A 22,903-nucleotide genomic window follows, 5' to 3' on the forward strand; every position below is an offset into this window, starting at 1 on the left:
TCCTTATAATCGTTGAAAAAAATATATAAAATTTTTAAGCTAACTGATATTTGCGCTGAAGTGGCGCTTGAACGCAGCAGCTATATAAGTATTCTCTTACAAAATACTTGCGTCCCCCAAGGAACTGTTACAGGCCCTATGCTGTTTGTATATAAACAATGTAAGAGACAATCTGGTCTGCCTTCTAAGATTGCTTGCAGATGATACTGTTGTTTACCATGACGTAAACTGATAAGAAAATGAAAATCAGTTGCAAAATGATTCAGGAAAGATATCTGTATAGCTGTATAGTGCGGAAATGGCAAATGATTTTAAACAATGAAAAGTTTAAGGTCATCCACATGAATGCTAAAAGGAATCCGTTAAATCTCCGTTACACGATAAATGACACAAATCTAAAGACTGTCAATTCTATTAAATACCTAGGGATTAAAGATATGAATTATTACAAGTTCATTTAGAAATTGTCGTGGGTGACGCGAACCAAAGACTGCGTTTTATTGGCAGAACCCTTAGAAGATGCCGCAGATCTGCCAAACAGACATTCTACATTACTCTTGTCCGTCCTGTTCTGTAGTACTGCAGTGCGGTGTGGGGTCCTTACCAGATGTGATTGACAGAGAACACCGAAAAAGTTCAGAGAAGGACAGCGCGTTTTATGTTATCGCGAAATCGTGGAGAAATTGTCACGGATGGCTATATTTAAAACAAAGATTTTTTCGTTGCACCGAGATCTTTAAATGAAGTTCCAATCACCAGGTTTCGTCTGCGAATGAGGAAATATTTTGTTGACTCCCACCTACATAGGCAGAAATAGTCATCGTAACAAAACAAGAAAACAGATTGCACAGAAAGATTTAAGTGTTCGTTTTTCTCACGCGCTGTTCGAGAGTGGAACGTTAGAAAAACAGTGTGAAGGTGGTTGGATGACCCATCTGCCAAGCACTTACGTGTGAATTGCAGAATAGTTACGTACATGTACATGTAGATAAAGTCAAGTACGCAAATGTCAGTTGTAGATTAATCATGTACATGTAGATGTAGATGAAAACGACAATTTCGCATTGCGATATTGATATTTAAATTTCGGGACACTTTTTTTTATAGGGAAGACATCTTGAATACATGTTTATGAACAGGATACAGAATTTTGTCTTTATAAATTTTAATGATAAATTTAAAACAGTTAACATCTTCACTGCAGTACATAAATAAAATGGTACTTAGAGTTATTTCCTGGCTGTCCTGACGATTTCTGTGTCCTCTCATGTGATTACCGCTTGAAAGACGCAATTACCTCCACTTATGAACTTGCATTTCAATTCAGTTTTTTTTGTGTACCGTATGATCTGATCATTTCTCTGATGATCTGGGAATGAAAGTGACATGTGCACATTACATGGTAGATACAGATCAACGCCTGGTGAAAAAAAGAACACGAAAAATTTCATGAATGAAATGGCTTAAATCACCATCGGGTCATAAAGGTTTACGTTGTTTTCCTTAGTTATTTAACGCAAATTCGGGGCGGAGGGGTTGCCGTTGAAAATGTCACAGCCCATTTGTACCACACCTTTCTTCTAATGCAACGTGTCCGTCTCTAATGATCTCTTAGTCGATGGTATGTTAAGTGCTGAACGTACTGTTTACCAGTCTAATAGGGCTCCGAAATGCCTGTCTTTCCAAATTACACGTTCTCTCAGAAAGTATTTGAGCTAGGAAGTTTTTAAAAATTTTAAATCGGTTGTTAGAGATTAATTTTTTCTATTGTAATGAAAAGTCACTACTGTTTGTGCCATTTTTGTTTATAAATTCAACATTATAAGGATTTTTTGCCAAACGCTGTGTTAGGTTACTCAGAAGAGACTGTGTAGCGCTTCCAGAAAATTTGAGCCAAATTGGTTTCGTAGATCCTGAGGAAACAATAATTCGTATGAGAAAATAAAACTTTTGGGAATTGAGCGACAAAGTTTGGATTACCTTTTTAGTGCATGGATGGTTGAATTATCTTCCTCTTCTGCAAGCTCCTCCTCCATCTTCCTCTTTGTTCTCCTCCTATTCACTCTGGCTTGTATTTCTAGATTGTTTACAACCCTGTCAGCAGCACGAAGACGTACCTTATCTAACGCAAGCATCGTTCGTACCGTGTTGAAACCTCCATTCCCATGTTTCGAAATGCTTTGTACCTTACAACGTTGCCATCACTGAAAGTAGCAAGAGCATCATACACACCAAAGTGAAGTGTTTCTATTCCAACAAACACAGTCCTGGGGATTCTTGACACATAACACTATTTATACTTTCATTGGGGTTTTGAGGTTTTCCACGAACACCCTTCTTCAACAGTTCAGATGTTACTGTCTCTGAAAATATGTTTAATGGACTCCATTACCGATTCAGGCAGACTAAGTTTATGAGTGTACATTTCACCAGTTATCAGTTCCTTGTTGTACTTACACCAACTGTTTTCTCGTTTGGGGCCGGCCGGGGTGACCGAGCGGTTCTAGGCGCTTCAGTCTGGAACCGCGCGACCGCTACGGTCGCTGGTTAGAATCCTGCCTCGGGCATGGATGTGTGTGATGTCCTTAGGTTAGTTAGGTTTAAGTAGTTCTAAGTTCTAGGGGACTGATGACATCAGATGTTAAGTTCCATAGTGCTCAGAGGCATTTGAGCCATTTTTTCTCGTTTGGGATATAAGTAAGAATGGGGAATTTCATCAGTTGAAAAAGTATGAGAAAAAAAGAGCCCAAACAGCCTTCTTCATTCCATCGACACTGTGCTTAATAGCCATTCCAGAATAGTTTTGTATTTTGTGAATAATACTGTCAGTTAACCCTCCCTTCCCATCCAATCCTTTATCATCACAGAGTTTTTGTTTTTTGTACGCAGATGTCAGTCGGCGAAATCATGATTCCATTCCTTTCCGTACGTGTCCATTACTCTCAAATTTCAGCACTATTACGTCATCACATTAGGACTTCAGTTGTTGAATATGTTTGAAACTTTTAGAATCACCGTCACCAAGTAATTCACATATCACACTTTATCACTCGCAACAAAACGTTGAAATATACTAGCAACACCAGCAACTTCCATTCCTCCGCTACTGCCACTGTAGTTAGCTGTGCAACTATTTTCATGTGTAGGCCTACCTTTATTTTTTTGTGAACACCCAGAAGATTTAGATATTACTGCTACATCTAAATCTTTGCCTGTACGCATACTAGTGGCAGATACTACACCACGAAAATATGTGTGTCCCGTGTATACCAGGCATCATCGAATGCTGTAGGCAAGCCTCTATTACCTCTGTTTTCTATTACTGCCTCTGCACAGCTTTCTTCTTACATTCTATATAGACATCTTCTACTTTAGACCTTATAAATCTGTTATAGTTCATAAACTTGGTTGTGGGATTTGGAAGATTCATCATGCCACAGAAAATTGCACCTGCAGTAGCACCCTTACCAACTGTTTGCAAGGCATAAATAAATCTAATGTTGTGCTCATAAATTTTTATACAATTTTCTTCGTTGGGGTTACTGCAACACTTTTCCAGCAGGTGATCGTGTATGAACACTTACCATACTTCAGTTCGACTTCATTGGCAAATCCTACGTGATTCTTATAGAAAGTTCCAGACCGGATTCACTACACTGAATACATCTTACATAATTTGCAAAAATTCTGTTGAGAACTGACACATCAAATATCTCATTCACATCCGATTCGCCCATAAAGCATTCATACTTTTCACTAACTGAACCAAGATTCCTCTGCGAAGTACTTACTTTCTCACGTCACTGCAATGGGCAGGTGTACCAGCAAGGTTAAGTTCACACACTTGGTTATCGTCTTTATTAATTACGGTAATAACACCTACCTTCGACTTTCCAACATTTCTACTTTTCCTAAAAGTTTTTAGGGGATTTCTAGTCACCTTACGTTTACCCTTGAATTTACTTCAATAAAATAGAGACTTCAGTGAACTGAATTCACGACGAATATTTTCAGGATTACGTAAGACTAAATAAATGTGAAACACACGACAATCGAAGGAGTGACATATATATGGAACTATCACAGATTAACCACAATACTTATTTTGTAGCACTTATTTTCTCTCACGTCATTAAAATTTACATGATGAGCATGTAGATTCGTGAGTACAACATTTGACAGCAGTTTAACAGCGCCACCAATAGTCACGCCCATGCAGAAAATATTTCAAAAATATTTTTAAAATGGGTTTAGTCTTTTGAATTGAATAAATTATACATCAATTGAAAGGGGAAAGTCTGCAGATTTTTAAAACTCGAAAATGTAGGAATTGAACATTCCATGACTTTGAACCTTTCCGGACCCCTAACAGTAAACCGTTACGTCCATAGATGAACACCTGCACATATCTCTAAAGTTCTAGCAAATTACCGTAAACAGCGTTATTTATTTGCTGTGGAGAGGGATGGTCTAACCTTTTGCGCCTATAGACAATTATGACTTTATTATCATTGCACACATATTTCAAAAAATGGTTTCAGTTCCCACAACTTACCTCAGTACTGCAAAAAGTAACAGTGTCTTTAGAAAGTTTCGTATAATTTCCAAGGCTTATCCAGTCGTGTCAAGAAGACAATAAATAGGCAACACTCGTTAAAAGTGTAATCTGCCATTTAGTTGTGTATTACTATAATTATATTCTGTATTATCTAGATTTCGGTTTTTATGCCATTATCTAGAACAATGGTAAAAGTCTTGTTTATTTTCTTTGGACTGCCTTAAGAAATACGACATTATAATGGTCTGACCACTTTTTGTATGGTACTTGACAATAGCATAAAATCCGAAATATAGGTAGTACAGAAGATAAATATAGTAATACACAGTCCAACGGCGGTTTACTGTTCTAAAGTACTGCGTGGCTGTGGCCCAACAGCAACGAAAACTTTTTGACAGGCTAAACGTTATGTGTTATATGGATACGTGGCGTCTATTCTTTCGGACATGTCCGAGAGAACAGACGCCACGTATCCATGTAACTGATTCGCCTCGATGACCAATGAATCTGCAACCTTCAGTGTGAATGCACATTGACCTCCTGTGGAAAACTAAAATTAGCGAGCATGGAGGACAAGCACAGGGACTGCAGATAGGTGGTGTTAGGTGGGAATATGAGTCGACCAGGAAGTGTGTAGAAGTAGTCCTCGCGTTTTTGCTGGACGCTATGTTTGGGTGGTTTAGGGGTTAGTTCAACTGTCTAGTACGGAAGAGATCTCGGGTTCAAGTCATGGTCCGGCAGACATTTTTATGTTTACATAAAACGTTATGTGAAAGTCACAAAGATAATTTATTATCAAGAACGTACTCGTATGACAAGATATTCGAGCAACAGAGTGAATATTTCAACCCGGAAAGACAAAAATTGTCAGATGACATGGCATAAACCAGATGCCTCAAACACATTTCCGCGATAAGCTGCATTCTGTAAAGCTGTGAAACGATCGACTGCAGGCCGTTTAAAGCATTGCCTACATCGATGTTAGTGAAACAGAGGGTAATTAAGACTTCTTTAATTAGAAATACTCTACAGCAAAACATCAAAGTTACCACTGGGTTCGTCATTATTCATCACAATTTCACTGAAGCGACATTTATAGCCTGTTTGTGTCGTAGTGTGCCAGTCGTAGTGTGCCATTTCCATCTAAACGGCGTTTTTGGGAAGAATATGTTTCAAAGTAATCTAGAGGTCGGAAGTATCGTTATCTTTTATGCAGTGTTGTACTTATTCCGCATTAACGGTGTACATAACTTAACTGGAAGATGGGGGAATCGCTAAATCCATTTTAAAAGATTCACAAGAGATGCATTGAATTGTAAATAATTCTTGGGCTAGGAGGAAGGCGTAACTTATGCTGGTCATTCATGACTCGAACTAGGGGACAGCTGTATCGCCAGTGGTACTTCACTGATGTCAGAACACTAAGCTGCAGAGGACATTCAATATGCTGCTGCAAATCTATGCAAAATTTTCATAGTCTCAGTTCTATATGGCTGCAACATTTCCACAAAAAGAGCAGTGTTCAAATTACATTCTATAGATAATGGTAAAAAATGTGTAATATATTTAGAACAGGGCTTTTAAAGTTGTAGGGTATGCTTTTCTGATTATAAAAATATAGAAAATACTTTGCTCTTATTCCCTTTGCAGATGCAATGGATTTTACAATGACGGAATGACACTGCATTGTAAATTCTGTTCGCCGAATCTAAGGTATGATGTCATTACCAGAACTACCACATGAGCTTCAAACTCTCTAAATGTTTCCATGTGAGACAGAATTTTGATCCGTAGTTTACAGAAAACATTTTCCTAAATTTCAAAATCAACATCAAAATTTTAGGCAATCTAACGTAGTGAAGTACAAGCGGATTTCAGGTAATGAAATTACAGGTACCTAAGTTTTTATCATTCTTGCTGGAATACACTCTGAAGAAACTGGTAAAAAGATCTTACTCAACTCATAAAATTAGTGATACTTGACTTTTCATCAACTATATATGAAGAAGCAGCTTAGTCGAACCAAATTGCTTTTAAATGCAGGTAAATGGTTCAAATGGCTCTGAGCACTATGAGACTTAACTGCTGAGGTCATCAGTCCATCTTACACATCCATGGCCGAGGCAGGATTCGAACCTGCGACCGTAGTGATCGCGCGGTTCCAGACTGTAGCGCCTAGAACCGCTCGGCCACCCCGGCCGGCAAATGCAGGTAAGTTCTATGATTTCAAGCAGACGTTCTTCACTCACAATAGAAATAACTACTCTGCACCCAGGTTCAGTATGCAGTGCCCATATGTAAATTCCCCACAACTAATGGTTTAGATGGCTCTAAGCACTATGGCACTTAACATCTGAGGTCATCAGTCTCCTAGACTTAGAACTACTTAAACCTAATTAACCTAAGGACATCACACAGATCAATGCCCGAGGCAGGATTCGAACCTACGACCGGTTCAGGACTGAAGCTACTAGGACAGTTCGGCCACAGCGGCCGGCTTCCTCACACCTACCTGAGTACTTTAGTAACACTAGGTCCAGCTATAAATACAGTCGTTATTCTGTCATATTTTAATGTAATAAATACCAGTATTTTTCTTTGTTTGTCATGAACAAGTAATAGTAGACGAATATGCATAAATTTTGAATTCATTTATTACGCAGCTCTCACGAGAGAAATGTGTAGAACACTGAAGTGCCTGAAACATCAAGTTACACAGGCCATTGTCTGCTGGAGAACAATGACAGGGTTGACGAACGACTGATCTGCAGAAGGGCTGAGGGAATCAGAATTGTAGCTAGCATCGCTCCGGACCATAGTCATCACTTTGTTCATCGTCTGACAGTTTCTGGCCAAAGAGCTACAACTGAAATGGAAAAGGAAGGAAGAATAGGATTTTGTCTTCCGCCGAGGAACAGATGAGATCTACTTATTTTTCGTTGATCAGTTTACAAAAACACGAGGACCCATCAGCAGATGCTCAAATTCACATCTCCAGTAGATACACTTATCTTTTGTTCGATGACTGTAGAGGGATCCATTTTCGTAACTGAGATGATCATTGATTTATCGATGAGAAAGGAAACTTCTAGTAGTGGTTGTTTATTATTGTTCACAAGGTGACCGTACGATTTGCTTCATATTGATCCTGTGTGTAGGCCGCGACCACGACTTGAACATATGCAAACAGACACTCCCCACTCAACTGTTTTCGAGAAAATCGAGTATGAAAGTTTTATGCGTGCTTATGTAGTTGGTATGGTTGGTAGTATTCAAAGTGATCGGCACCGATTGGGTAAGCCTTAGATAAATAATCTGGAGGTCTCTGTATCGAATCTCGCTGCTGGTACTTTTTAGTTTCAAAATGGTTCAAATGGCTCTGAGCACTATGGGACTTAACATCTGAGGTCATCAGTCCCCTAGAACATAGAACTACTTAAACCTAACTAACCTAAGGACAGCACACACATCAGTGCCCGAGGCAGGATTCGAACCTGCGACCGTACCGGTCGCGCGGTTCCATACTGGAGCGCCTACAACCGCTCGGCCACACCGGCCGGCACTTTTTAGTTTCATTTCCCGCAATGTTGAAGATAAACCTGCGTAGTACGCAACAAAATTTTTTGCTCATAGAGAACTATTAATGAATGTACACCAAGTTTGCTTTGCCTTGGAAACGTTGAAGAAACTATGCACATGCAAGAAATCGGCTTTCATTACATGTGCTATGTGTCGTAATAATTATTGATTTCCACCTTTCTGTGATCAGTATCGACCTGATTCGTGCAGTGCTCCACAGGCTACACATTGTACTTTTCATAATGTAGATACAATAATATAAATATTTGATCTGACTGTAAGTTGTTGTGTATCCTGTTTTTGTATCTAGTCTTCTTCGAATATTTATTTCGTTTTTTTTCAAGATAAAGGTTATTAAAATAATAAATTAGTCATTAAATATTGATGATTTGCCCAGAATTAACAAATTTGTAGTTATAACTATGTGTGAATTAAAAAAAAAAGATGTACCGGCAGTGAGATTCGATCCAAACTAAGACATCGTGCATCTGGTTCAAATGGCTCTGAGCACTATGGGACTCAACTGCTGTGGTCATAAGTCCCCTCGTGCATCTGGTGACAGTATTGCAAATCTATTCATACAGATTATAAAAGTGGATGTACATATGTAGACCTACGTTATGTGTGTTTCACAACTCATCCTAAACCTTTGGGCCGATTTCAACCCAACTTGGTACACATGCTATCTGGAAAGAATCGCTGTGGGGTAAGAACCACCTACCTCTCAAAGGGTTGTCGGGTGGGGGTGGCGTTGGGGTGTGTGTGTGTGAGGGTGAGGGTGAAACAGAAGTGCGATTCATGAAGCGAGAATACCCAGACCTTATTCATCCAGTATTCGAGAGTGAGAGCCATTGTGCCCTAGAAGAAACTTTACAGAAAATATCAAACATATACGAAACTTTCTCTCGCTGACGATCCCACAAAATGATAAAAGGAAAAGGTTTATCTCTTACTACATATCCAATGTTCATGCAGCAAAATTTACACGTCACATACGACGTTTTAATTTGTTGATTCTTTACTAATAACTGTGTTGATGCCACATTTTTCATATAGTACTTACATATAATATGGAATATACCTACATGAGTACATCATGGCTCGACACTTAGTCCAGGAAGTATGACATCATAAGTACTGAAATGCGTGAAAAACTGCCGCAGCATGCATAACTTCTACATTTATTACCTCTTTGCTGCTAACACTATACCCAACATATTTCGCAGACGGTATTCACATATGGCGCTGAATTTACTAGTATCTACAAAATTTTATCACTGAACGACACCCATTTCAGGATATATTACATCATAAACATTGAGATGCGTGCCAACGAAGCTGCAGGGCGAAATTCGCTACAGCTATTGATGAACTACGTGTGACATGTGCAGACGGTATTCGCACATGGCGTTGAATTTACCGGTACCTACAAAAGTGTATCACTGATTGACACCCATTTCAGGATATATTACTTCATAAACATTGAGCTGCATGATGACGAAGCTGCAGGGCGAAATTTGCCAGAGCTATTGATGAACTATGTGTATAAATACATGTGACATGTGCGTAGGCGGACAAAACCACAAGTAAAGAGCACATCGATTTCAATGAAACGTGCGCAATTACTATTTACAACCTGGAAATAAATACTGCTGGGGTATGAACCAGCGACCTTCTACTGGGATAGGGTTGATAACGTGGAGACAGAAGGGGGTAGGAAGAGATGGAAAGAGAGGGGGTAGGAGGAGATGGACTCATGAAAGAGGTGAAGGGAAAGAGGGAGAAGAGCGATAAACAGAAAGGGAAGAGGAGGAGATTGACATAGAAAGGAAAGAGAAGGAGGGGAAAGAAGCTGATGGACAAGGGGAGAGGAGCGGATGAACAGAAAAAGGCAGGAGGAGGTGAGAGACAGGGTGGAGGAAAGGAAGGACAGAGAAAGGAAATGGACAGGGAAAGGGGAGGAGACAAATGGGGAGAGAAGAGAGACGTACATGGACAGAGAAACACAAGAGGAGGAAATGGACAGACAGAGAAGGAAGAGGAGATAGGAGGAGCCTATTGGGAGAGGAGATGAATAGAGAAACGGGGAGGAGGATATTGAAAAGAGAGGAGGCGTGAGGAGATGCTCTTAAAGGAGGTGAGGAGGATATGGAGGGGGAGGAGCATATTGACTTCGGTGGAGGAGGATATGGAGAAGTACCAGTTGGACACAGGGAGGAGCAGATGGTCGGAGACAGGGGGGGGGGGGGGGCGGAGGGAGACTGATAGAGGGGAGATGGTGGTGGTGGTTAGTGTTTAACGTCCCGTCGACAACTAGGTCATTAGAGACGGAGTGCAAGTTCGGGTTAGGGAAGGATTGGGAAGGAAATCGGCCGTGCCCTTTTCAAAGGAACCATCCCGGCATTTGCCTGAAACGATTTAGGGAAATCACGGAAAACCTAAATCAGGATGGCTGGAGACGGGATTGAACCGTCGTCCTCCCGAATGCGAGTCCAGTGTGCTAACCACTGCGCCACCTCGCTCGGTAGAGGGGAGAGGAGGAGGATATGAACAAAGGGGCAAGGAGAAGATGGATTCCTAGAAGAATAGAATAAGTACATACCTGAGGAACGCTGGGTTCAGCGTGTGGTAATAAAAAGGGAATAATGAGAGTCAGTGGCCTATCTAACTGGATGGTCTCCAAAACTGCCCACACAGCTTCTACTGCTGTCCACCTTCTATTGTTGCTACTTCTTCATTCGCATGGCGTCAAATTAGCTCTGCATCGGAATTACGAAGTCTCTTATGAATCAAATTGTCATATGATTGCCAATTACTTAGACTATTCAGCACATCTAAATGATACTCAAAACCCTTCGCAAACTGCCAGTTTTGTTTACAATATATTGACTGAATCGGGCTGGAAAGGGTTGTGGTAGAATAGAAACATAAAAAAGCAAAAATCTGAAAACAAAAATCAAAGAAAATGTTACTGTGATGAATATCAAACGATTTCATTTGATCACCGGATTACGAAACTGAAATTGGATTTTGTCTAGTCAAAGTATCTTGATCGGTGTTTAAATTAATTAATGATAATTAAAAAATCGTGTTTTAAATAAAATTAGTTGTCGAAACAAGGTATTTTGATCTAGTACTTTATTTCAAATACTACAATTGCCTCAAAAGGCTTTTATAAGAAAAGGGAACAGTTCTCTTATATCGGACTACTCAGGATGAAGTCATGAAAGGAATCTACCACAACCAATAAGATGCGATTCTGGCTCCCAATACATGTTAGTACATTTGGGTATATTTTCTACAAGAGAAACTAAAAACGAAAACTTTTACTACATGTAAAAGGTGATAAATCAATTACAAGTAAAAAGATCGATATGGAGGTGGACGGATAATTTCAGGCATTTTTCGTAGTGACCGAAAGTGTCTCTCATGTTGCAACAGCTCTAATTTTGCTAACGTAGAATTTTAAATTCTAATTTATAAAAGATTTTTCATCTGAAGGAATTAAACTGAAACAGAGCTGTCGCAATCGATTGTGAGTCCAGTACCAAAATTATTATGCCATGTAGTTATCATATGCGACTTCTATGACAGCCTTCTGAATAATTAGTCTTAGCTAGGAGCACACAGGAATAAAACCCCTTACTTATAAAAAAAGTGGTTTTCAAGCTGAAGTCGATTCAGGATTTTACTTTTAGATAGCAGTGCTTTTCCACTTCAGGTTTGTGAACACATTTCATGAAAGGAGTCGAACGTTATGGCTCCGCAATCGCCTGCCTCCTGCTCTTTGAAACGCTACGGAATTTCTCCTAAGGCTGATTTAGGAGGAATAATTCAACTGGAAGAGCCGATAAAGTGGTAAATGGATTGAGCACATGCACGGGTGAGCAGTGCACATCTACGGCGTTATGTATACGTATCTAGGTAGTAGTGACAGAATTCGCTGCCGCGCGGGGTAGCCGCGCGGTCTTGGCGTCTCGTCACGGTCCGCGCGGCTACCAGCGTCGGAGGTTCGAGTTCTCCCTCGGGCTTGGGTGTGTGTGTCGTCCTTAGCGTAAGTCACTTTAAGTTAGATTAAGTAGTGTGTAAGCTTAGGGACCGATGACGTCAGTAGTTTGGCCCCATAAGACCTTACCACAAATTTCCAAATTTCCAAAATTTCCATAATTCACTGAGCGACTTTTTGCTTGAAATTCGGCTGCACAGGTGTCTAGCCTCGTCCGGTAATAATGTTCAAGTCAAAAGTGAAGCAATAAGCCCTTCAAACATCCTGGAATACTACAATCCTGCCGATCCCAGAGTAGAACGCAAATCATTATATTTCAACAGAAAATGCTCTTATCCACTGTGGTATCCAGTTACCTCACTCCCCGTTAAGTATCTTCATTTCTGGAGTATTTCTTTCCTACATAAAAAGGCCTCATATATTCTCCTGCATACTTAACTGATCTGCCAATTTTGTATGGGTTGGGCTTGATGTGATTCTTGTTATCATAATCAGTTGCTTGAGATCTTGTCAGATCCTGTTCCGTCCTGTTTTTAAAAGTGGAATCTTCTTCTTGGTGCTGCTTCGAATATTACTGATCAACAAAGAATTGCTACCACAAGTGGCATAACACGTGTTAGTGGCCTAAAATTCGTAGAAGGAACGATAGACGTATTCTGATATTTCACTTACGTGTTCTTAAATGTCAGTCACATCTACAAATTCTGAATAGCAATCATGACTGAAAACAAATGGTGAAAGTGATGGATTAATCTTTTAATTAGTTTAAAACATTTGGCACAGAATCTCACAATGAAACCTCTTCCATGTGCCTTAGTATGTAGTGGAATGAAATCTTTGTGTCTTAACAGAGCTGTAAGCAGTACGAGAAATACTTTTACAAAATGAACCTTAACTCCAGGTACTTCGAAATGCTTTGAATCCGTGCGGTTCTAGGCGCTACAGTCTGGAACCGAGCGACCGCTACGGTCGCAGGTTCGAATCCTGCATCGGGCATGGATGTGTGTTATGTCCTTAGGTTAGTTAGGTTTAAGTAGTTCTAAGTTCTAGGCGACTGATGACCTCAGAAGTTAAGTCGCATAGTGCTCAGAGCCATTTGACCCATTTTTGCTTTGAATCCGAGCTTCTGGATTGCTCCAAGTGAACATGAAAGACGTTCTTCTAGTAAACTAGCTGTTTTCGTACGAGCGACTGAAATTATCCACTGAAAAACACTGGTGTGCAAAACTTAAGGGCGAAACTTTCGTCCTGCCAAGTATCATAACTCGATGAAATTTGGAGAATATATAAAAAGAACTGCTACAATGTAGCACAGAAGGTAACTGAAAGAAATACGCAATGAGACGAAAAGAAATTGCACATTTGTTGAAAGACAGTAATTGCACTGAACTCCTCACTGTTAGTGATTGTCTCCTTAACATTACAATATACCGGACATCTTTCTTAAGATGGTGTGCGACTGAACTCATCACTGTTATTGATTGTCTCCTTAACATTACAATATACCGAACATCTTTTTTTAAGATGGTGTGCGATCACCAGGGACGAAAAAGCATACTGTACAACTTGCTCCACGCTGGCCACAGTGAGGATTTCTTGTGGTGGGGCCATCTATTCCTCCATAGAGCGGTTGACAAGTGCTGGACGGTCGTCGGTGCATGTGGACGAGGTATAATACTTCATCCCAACGCATCCCATACGTGCTCTTTGGGATTTAAGTCGGGGTAACTGGCAGGTCAGTCCATTCTCGGAATATCCTCTCGTTCGATGAGCTCCTACACCTGCAATATTCGATTCGGTCGCACATTGTCATCTATAGAACTGAAGTCAGGGCTGAATGCACCCCTAAGAAGAAGCCCGTGATGAACGAGTATAGTGACACAATAGCTTTGACCGGTGAGTGTTCCGGGATCATGAATTTGGATGTCGGTACGCCTTCCGATATGATAACACCTGGACCACTAACATTCCGCAAGTCACCGTACGGGACGTGACCGAGGGTAACCTTTACCACAATTAGTCTTATCTTCGTGGTCCAAAAACGAAATGTATGTTGGCGGCTGCAGGATTGATCTGCAGTCAGCTTCAAATGAAGGTTCTCTAAACGTTCTCAGAAGTGTTCTTCGAAATGAATGTCATCTTCCACTAGAGCTCCCGAACCATATTAGTAACACTTGCATGCTGATCGAACCTGCCAGTAACAAATCTAGCAGCTCGCTTCTGAATTGCTTCGACGTCTTCTTTCAACCTGACCAGGTCCGGATCCCAGACACTCGAGGAGTACTCAAGATTAGGTCGTACTAGCGTCCTATATGCGGTCTCCTTTACAGAGTAACTACAATTTCCTAAAATTTTCTAAATAAATTGAAGTCGACCAATCGCTTTCCCCACTACCATCCACATTCCATTTAATAAGGCTTCGCAACGTTACGCCAAGATTTGGGAACGACCTGACCGTGTCAAAAAGGGCACTAGTAATGCTGTATTCGAACGCTACAAGTTTGTTTTTCCTACTTATCCGCATTAACTTACATTTTTCTACATAAAGAGCCAGCTGCCATTTATCACACCAACTAGAAATTTTGTCTAGATCATCTTGTACCAACCTACAGTCACTTACCTTCGACACCTTCCTGTATACAAGACCATCATCAGGAAAGAACTGCAGATCGCTGCCCACTATGTCAGATCATTTATGTGCATAGAGAATAGTAATGGTCCTATCACACTTCCCTGGGGTAATCCTGATGTTACCCCTGTCTCTAATGAACACTCGCAGTCGAGGTCAACAACTGAGTACAATTACTTATGGTAATTTATCGGGGAGCCTATACCATATCCACGTACCTTCGTTAACAATCGGCAGTGGGATACCATGTCCAATGCTTTTCGAAAATCTAGAAATATGAAGTCTGCCTCTTGCCCTTCGTTCCTAGTTCGTAGTGTATCATCTTGTTTTCGCCGCGATCCTTGCCTTGATCTCAATTTCCATTCTAATTCACTCGCTAACAATGCGTACCTAATATTTAAATATATCTAATATTTTAAAAGCTTCTTCATCAACTGTCAGTGGGGTACCATCATTCGGTGCCTTTCTCACGACCATGTGCTCAGTTTTCTCCTCATTAATTTGTAAACCTTCTTTTCCTTGCTATGTGTCTGCAACTGAAGAACTTCTCATGAGCTACATGTCTCTTTGCTACCACTCATTAGAACATCGTCTGCATATGAAAGTCCACTTTCATTTCAGCTTGGTTTAATTTTTGAGATCTCCTGTCTATCTTTTCTGAAATTAAATTTAAAAAATAAGTCGTCTTCTCCTCTAAGACCAGTTCTGACTTCAGAATACTCTGACATTCGTGTGGTGACCTTTACTATGCAATAGGTTTCCTCTAAACACATCTGTACTAGCTTTGTTAACTTTTTTCGAAACGGAAGCTTTTTCGAGACACTGATGATTGTGCATCCACGTAGGCTGTAAGGTCCTTTTGATCGACAAAACCCATGTGAATATCAATGTTACGTTACTGTAATTTTTGCTTGATATAATGGTGCCTGCACATGTAACGACTGTATTTGGTGACCATTTTGTAGCACAGTTATTCAATATGTGTCACGCGTGTTTGTTTTATTTCTGCCAGACATTTTGTGCATGTTTCCAGAATGAGATTTTCACTCTGCAGCGGAGTGTGCGCTGATATGAAACTTCCTGGCAGATTAAAACTGTGTGCCCGACCGAGACTCGAACTCGGTACTGTGAGTACCGGGCGTGAGTCGTGCTTCGGTAGCTCAGTTGGTAGAGCACTTGCCCGCGAAAGGCAAAGGTCCCGAGTTCGAGTCTCGGTCGGGCACACAGTTTTAATCTGCCAGGAAGTTTCATTTTGTGCATGTGTTTTCGTTTTTATGCTGTCACACCTGAACTATATAAGCAAGTTTAACGTAACTGGAAGGCACCCAGCATTGTGGTACTTGAAGATGGTCATATGTGTAAAGTAATTGTGCATAAGAGTAAATGATCTGTATAGATGAATGGCAGAATCATTATTTAAAAAATATTACCAGACTGTGCCCCAAACCATGGCAAAATTATCAAAATTATTTGGTCATTCACGGTGAAACATGAGTTGCCTCTCTAGCTCATATTCCTGTTACGCTGTTGAATACCCATCTGTTAGGCAAATGATGGGCTGCTTCTCAGTCCCCGCGTCGTGTAATACGATACTCAAACAAAGAATGAGATATCATCTAGTACAAAGTATACTTAATGGTGTAAGTGCATATCATGCCGCATATGTTGTGGATTACCATATATGTTGTTGATGCTATGTTTACCTTTTCGCTGAATATCTGGGCAAAGATACATATATTACCCATATCTTTATGTAAAATATTAGCAACTGGATTATTCTACATAAATTCCAGAAGTATATTACATTTAGAACAGTATCTGCAGCCGTGCCTCGTTGTGTGTAGTCATTGTCAACAGCGTTCAGTGTAAATTCTGTTAGTACTGTCATTATTGTATTTGTAAAATCCTGTATTTAGGTTGTCATATTAAGGGTTTCTTTCCTCTCCCTTATCCAACACAAAGGGTTCATTCTCATTTATATGTGTAACATCCTTAGTTATTGTATGTTATTAATACTGTTGTAATGTGTTCCCTACAGCAGATGCATCATTTGCTATTTTTAGTAATTTTTCAGGAATTTTACTTTAAAAATAACGTAATATGATTCAAGCAAAACAGTTTTTTGAAGCACAATAACATTTATAGTAAAGTAGTAACTTGGCCCTCCAAGCACCATGGACCTTGGCTTTGATGGGAAGGCTTGCGTGCCTGAGCGATACAGATAGCCGTACCGTAGCTGCAATCAAAACTGAGAGGTATCTCTTGAGAGGCAGACAAATATGTGGTTCCTGAGGAAGGGCAGCAGCCTTTTCAGTAATTTCCGGAGCAGCAATCTGGGTGATCTCCGGGCGGGGACTACTCAAGAGGACGTCGTTATCAGCAGAGACAAAACTGGCCTTCTACGGAACGGAGCGTGAATGTCAGATACTTTAATCTGGCAGGTAGGTTAGCAAATTTAAAAAGGGAAATGCATGCGTTGCAGTTAAATAGTGTGAATTACTGAGGATCGGTGGCAGGAGGAAGAAGACTTCTGGTCAGGTGAATACAGGGTTATAAATACAACATCAGTTAGGGGTGATACAGGAGTAGTTTTAATAATGAATAAAAATGGGAACGCGTATAAGCTACTACGAACAGCATAGTGAACGCATTATTGTAGCCAAGGTAGACACGAAGCCCCCACCTACTACAGTAGTACAAAAAATAGTTCGAATGGCTCTGAGCACTAGGGGACTTAAAATATTAGGTCATCAATCCCATAGAACTTAGAACTACTTAAACCTAACTAACTTAACAACATCACACACATCCGAGGCAGGATTCGAACCTGCGACTGTAGCAGTCACGTGGTTCCAGACTGAAGCACCTAGAACCGCTCGGTCACAGCGGCCGGCTATAGTAGTACAAGTTTATATGCCAAGTAGCTCAGCAGATGAAGAAGACACTGAAGAAATGTATGATGCGATGAAAGAAATTATTCAGACAGTGAAGGGAGACGAAAATTTAATAGTCATGAGGGACTGAAATTCGATAGTAGGAAAAGGAAGAGAAGGAAAAGTAGTAGGTGAATAGGGACTGGGGATAAGGAATGAAAGAGGAAGCCGCCTGGTAGAATTTTCCACAGAACATAACATAATCATAGCTAACACGTGGTTTCAGAATCATGGAAGAAGGTTGTGTACGTGGAGGAGGTCTGGATACACTGGATAGGTTATATCAGATAGATTATATAATGGTAAGACAGTTTTTAAATTGTAAAACATTTCCCTGTGCAGATGTGGACTCTGACCACAATTTATTCGTTATGTATACTAAAACTGAAGAAACCGCAAAAAGCTACGAATTTAAGTAGATGAGACCTGGAGGCTGTAGAGTGTTTCAGAAAGCGTATTAGGGAACGACTGAGAAGAACACAGGAAAGATATACAGAAGAGAAAGAATGGTTAGCTTTGAGAGATGAAGTAGTGAAGGCAGCAGAGTAGGTAAAAACACAAGGGTTAGTAGAAATCCATGGGTAATAGAGAGATATTGAATTTAATTGATGAAAGGAAATATTATAAAAATACAGGCGAAAATGAATGCAAATGTCTAAAAAATTAGATCGACAGGAAATGCAAAATGGCTAAGCAAGGATGGCTAGAGGACAAATGTAAGTAAAAGCATATATCACTAGGGGTAAGATAGATACTGCCTACAAGAAAATTGCAGACCTTTGAAGAAAAGAGAGCCCCCTGTATGAATATCAGGAGATCATATGGAAAACCAGTCCTAAGCAAAGAAGGAAAGGAGAAAGATGGAAGGAGTATATAGAGGGTCTATACAAGGGAGATGCACTTGCGGGAAATATTATGGAAATGGGAGAGGATGTAGATGAAGATGAAATGGGAGATATGACACTGCCTGAAGAATTGGATAGAGCAGTGAAAGACCTAAGTCGAGACTAGGCTCAGGTAGTAGACAACATTCGAAAACCACTGATAGCCTTGGGAGAGCCAGCCATGACAAAACTCTTCCATCTGATGAGAAAGATGAATGGGACTAGCGAAATAACCTCCCGTGTGAAGAAGAATATAATAGTTACAAACCCAAAGAAAGCAGGTGCTGTCAGATGTTAAAATTACCGAACTATCAATTTAATAAGTCGCGGTTGCAAAATACTATGAAGATGAATGGAAAAACTGGTAAAAGCTGACCTCGGAGAAGATCAGTTCGGATTCCGTAGAAATGTTGGAACACGCGAGGCAATAGTGACCCTACGACTTATCTTAGAAGAAAGATTAAGGAAAGGCAAACCTACATTTCTAGCATTTGTAGACTTAGAGAAAGCTTTTGACAGTGTTGACTGGAATACTCTCTTTCAAATTCTGAAGGTGGCAGGGGTAAAATACAGAGAGTCAGAGGCTATTTACAACTTGTACAGAAACCAGATAGCTGAGCAAGCAGTAAAGGAAACAAAAGAAAATTTGGAATGGGTATTAAAATCCATGGAGAAGAAATAAAAACTTAGAGGTTTGCGGACGACACTGTAGTTCTGTCAGAGACAACAAAGGATCTGGAAGAGCAACTGAACGGAATGTACAATATCTTGAAAGGAGGATATAAGATGAACACCAAAAAAAGCAAAACAAGGATAATGGGTTATAGTCAAACTAAATCACGTGATGCTGAGGGAATCTGACTAGGAAATGGCACACTTAAAGTAGTAAACGAGTTTTCCTATTTGGAAAGCAAAATAACTGATGACTGTCGAAGTAGGGAGGATATAAAATTTAGACTGGGTATGGCAAGGAAAGCGTTTCTGAAGAAGAGAAATTTCTTAACATCGAGTGTAGATTTAAGTGTCAGGAAGTACTTTCAGATAGTGTTTGTACGGAGTGCAGCCATGTACAGAAGTGAAACATAGACGAAACATAGTTGAGACAAGACGAGAATAGAAGCTTTCGAAATGTGGTCCTACACAAGAACGCTGAAAATTAGATGGGCAGATCACGTAAGTAATTAGGAGGTAGTGAATAGAATTGCAGAAAAGAGATATTTGTGGCACAACTTGACTAGAAGAAGGGATCGTTTGGTAGGACACTTTCTGAGGTCCGAGGTTCACCAATTTAGTATTGGAGGGAAGTATGGAGGGTAAAAATCGTAGAGGGAGACCAAGAGATGAATACAGTAAGCAGATTTAGAAGGATGTAGGTTGCAGTAGGTATTCGGAGATGAAGAAGCTTGCACAGGATAGAGTAGCATGGGGAGCTGCATCAAACGAGTCTCTGGACTGAAGACAACAACAGCACAACAATGACTATAATGTAATATGTATAGGCTGTAAATATAATACTTACAATAGTATACTTGCTCCATGTTAAAATAATAAGCGAAATCATATTCACTTCAGTCATCTGATGGCCGAACATGTTTATCTTATAACGCGCAGAATGGCTAGAGCCCGTTTGGCCTCTAACGTTGTGTAAGATGCTAACTTTGACAAGACACCTCGAATCCATAACGTGTGAAATTCAACTTACGAGTCACCACCATTACTATCAAAATCATTATTTCATCCATTCTAATGTTTGTTCCTTGTACCATACATCAATCTGGTGATGCCGTAACATTAATACTCATCATAAGGAGCATAATGGAAATAATTTCGCGATCAAGACAATATTATTGAGCCAAATATGGTCGCAGGTCCAATGAAAGACTTTATGTCCAAAGTAGTGAAAAGTTTAAATGATTCGCTGGCAGTTAGGGCATACAGCTTCCATCCCCCTGCGTTAACAGACGAGAATCCAGCCATCTAGTTAAACTGAAACAAATCTTCCAATCATGAAAACAGCGCATAAACACTAGAAAGAAAGAGCGCCTATAAAAGAATAATGGGGAAAAAGAAAGAGGAAAGAAAAGGAAAAGAAACAGAAAACTCCTAAGTATGTAAATGAAAAAATAATCAGAAACCAATAACTTAAAATCAGAGTCGATAATACAATGGAAAAACCTATGAACAGAAAAACATATAAATTCGACGTGATAAATGAAATTCTACTGCCTGAGAAATATTTGAAACTGTGTATTCAGTTCTCACAAGCAGTCGCCTCAGAAATTATCAAAATATTCCATTTCACTTAAGGCTCCTTCCTATTTTCTTCCTGACTGACTTATTAGATACCAGATTTTAACCAGTGACGTCAGGGAGGCATTGCAAACCTCACTGGCGTTATTGAGTATTTCCGTTTATTTAGAAAATGCCTTCTGTTACATAGCAAAATGATACTGCTTCGCATTCACCGTTCTGAAGAACAGTTGTAAAAGACCTCAAAACAGTGGAGAAATGATGAATCGAAAAGGAAATACAAGAGGAAAATAACAGCCCAAGAACCGGGAAAAGCCAATTGTTATTGACAGTTGCTGTAAATAGTTGGAGCCTGTGCAGTGTATTTAATGGTCTTACACGGTGATTATGGTATGAAAGTAACCTTTCGTTTGTTTAAAATGTAGCTCTGCCTCTCTTCATGCGAAGTATAATTTGCTAAACTAGATAAATTTTGTAATAGTTCATATTTAAACGAAACGTACTTTTCTTTATCCTACTTTAACTGCTGTCATAGCTAACAATAACAGGTTAATTCTCATATTTTAAGTGAAACAAATATCAGATTCTGTAATGTAGTTTAATGATCTACAGTATTACACAGATGGCCTGTATAACATTTCCCTCGTTAAGAGGCTGCAGTTGGCTGACAAGTGTAAGCACTATACAGGCACAGTAACCCTCAAGTGGTCAGTTCACAAGTAATATCTACCATAGCCACCATAGCCACGGTAGCCACCGTACCCACCATATCCATCATAACCACCATAGACACCGTAGGGCCCATAGCCACCGTAAACACCATAGTCGTAGTCTCTCAGTCCATCATAGCGCCCATAGTACCTCGGATAGTCTGCAACACAAACATGACACTGGAGAGCGGAAGGCGTTCATAAGGTAACGAAAATCATGTTCCCTTTGGTTATGGACCAGAGGAACAGAAGTTGACTGTTACACATTTGTTATAAGTTGGAGGACATGAAGTTTGCAGGATCTAAGTTTTCCATAGCCCTCTATCGTTTTAGTCAAACCCTGGTTTGGGTCCAAACAAATGGCCACAATTTGTTGCTTTTGCCATGCAGTGTTTGTAATTTGGTATTAACAACATACTCTATCCCTTTATTGTTATTACTATTATTATTATGATTATTGTTACTAGTATTATTATTTATGTTATTACTGCAATAATGTGTTAACAGTTATCAGTCAGTTGATGGCATGACACGTCTACTACTCGTTTAGTTATAATATAAGATTTAAGCACAAACATAAAAAAACTGTGGTGTCACCGCCAGACACCACACTTGCTAGGTGGTAGCTTAAATCGGCCGCGGTCCATTAGTACATGTCGGACCCGCGTGTCGCCACTGTCAGGATCGCAGACCGAGCGCCACCACAAGGCAGGTCTGGAGAGACGTACTAGCACTCGCCCCAGTTGTACGACGACATTGCTAGCGACTACACTGATCGAAGCCTTTCTCTCATTTGCCGAGAGACAGTTAGAATATCCTTCAGCTAAGTTAATGGCTACGACCTAGCAAGGCGCCATTAACCATTTGTAACGTTGCATGTACCTCAAGATAGAGTCTCACTTGTATCATCCAGAATGCTGTATACCAAAGGACAATATAAAAGTTAAGTGTTCTAGTAGCTACGTTCTTTTCTTTATCACATTCATTACGAATCCTGTTCCAGACTTAACGCCAGACGGCGTGAGTTGACGCGTGCCCTTTCGGCTACTTCACTGTGGACTGGCTGCCTTAACAGTCCACTACAAAAACAACAGTAATTGTTGCCAGCTATTTTATGTAAATTCAAAATTTACCTACTGGCATACGAGTGCTATAATTTTAATCAACCTCCTATACGTCAAGAACATAACATAATAACACATTATAACTACTACATAATACATTTATTATATGTATCAAAAGAAACCTGTTTTACAGGCCACTGAAAATGCTTCATAAATTAAAGAAGCGAAACGCTTATAGCCAAAACCCAAACTGCCTTTCATTTACTTACATAAATGGAACATACCTCCAT

General features: G+C 39.9%; 1 protein-coding gene across 1 annotated transcript in view; it reads right to left on the bottom strand.

The window, feature by feature from the left end:
- Nucleotides 1–21,552: 21,552 nt before the first annotated feature.
- Nucleotides 21,553–22,903, bottom strand: part of LOC126204259 (spore coat protein YeeK-like) — a 28,260-nt gene continuing 26,909 nt past the window's right edge. Inside the window, exon 3 of the mRNA XM_049938649.1 lies at nt 21,553–21,710. Within this exon, the coding sequence (XP_049794606.1) occupies nt 21,553–21,710 (158 nt within the window). The remainder of the gene's footprint in view (nt 21,711–22,903) is intronic.

The sequence above is a fragment of the Schistocerca nitens genome, chromosome 9 (genome assembly GCF_023898315.1).
Source record: "Schistocerca nitens isolate TAMUIC-IGC-003100 chromosome 9, iqSchNite1.1, whole genome shotgun sequence".
Classification (NCBI taxonomy): domain Eukaryota; kingdom Metazoa; phylum Arthropoda; class Insecta; order Orthoptera; family Acrididae; genus Schistocerca; species Schistocerca nitens.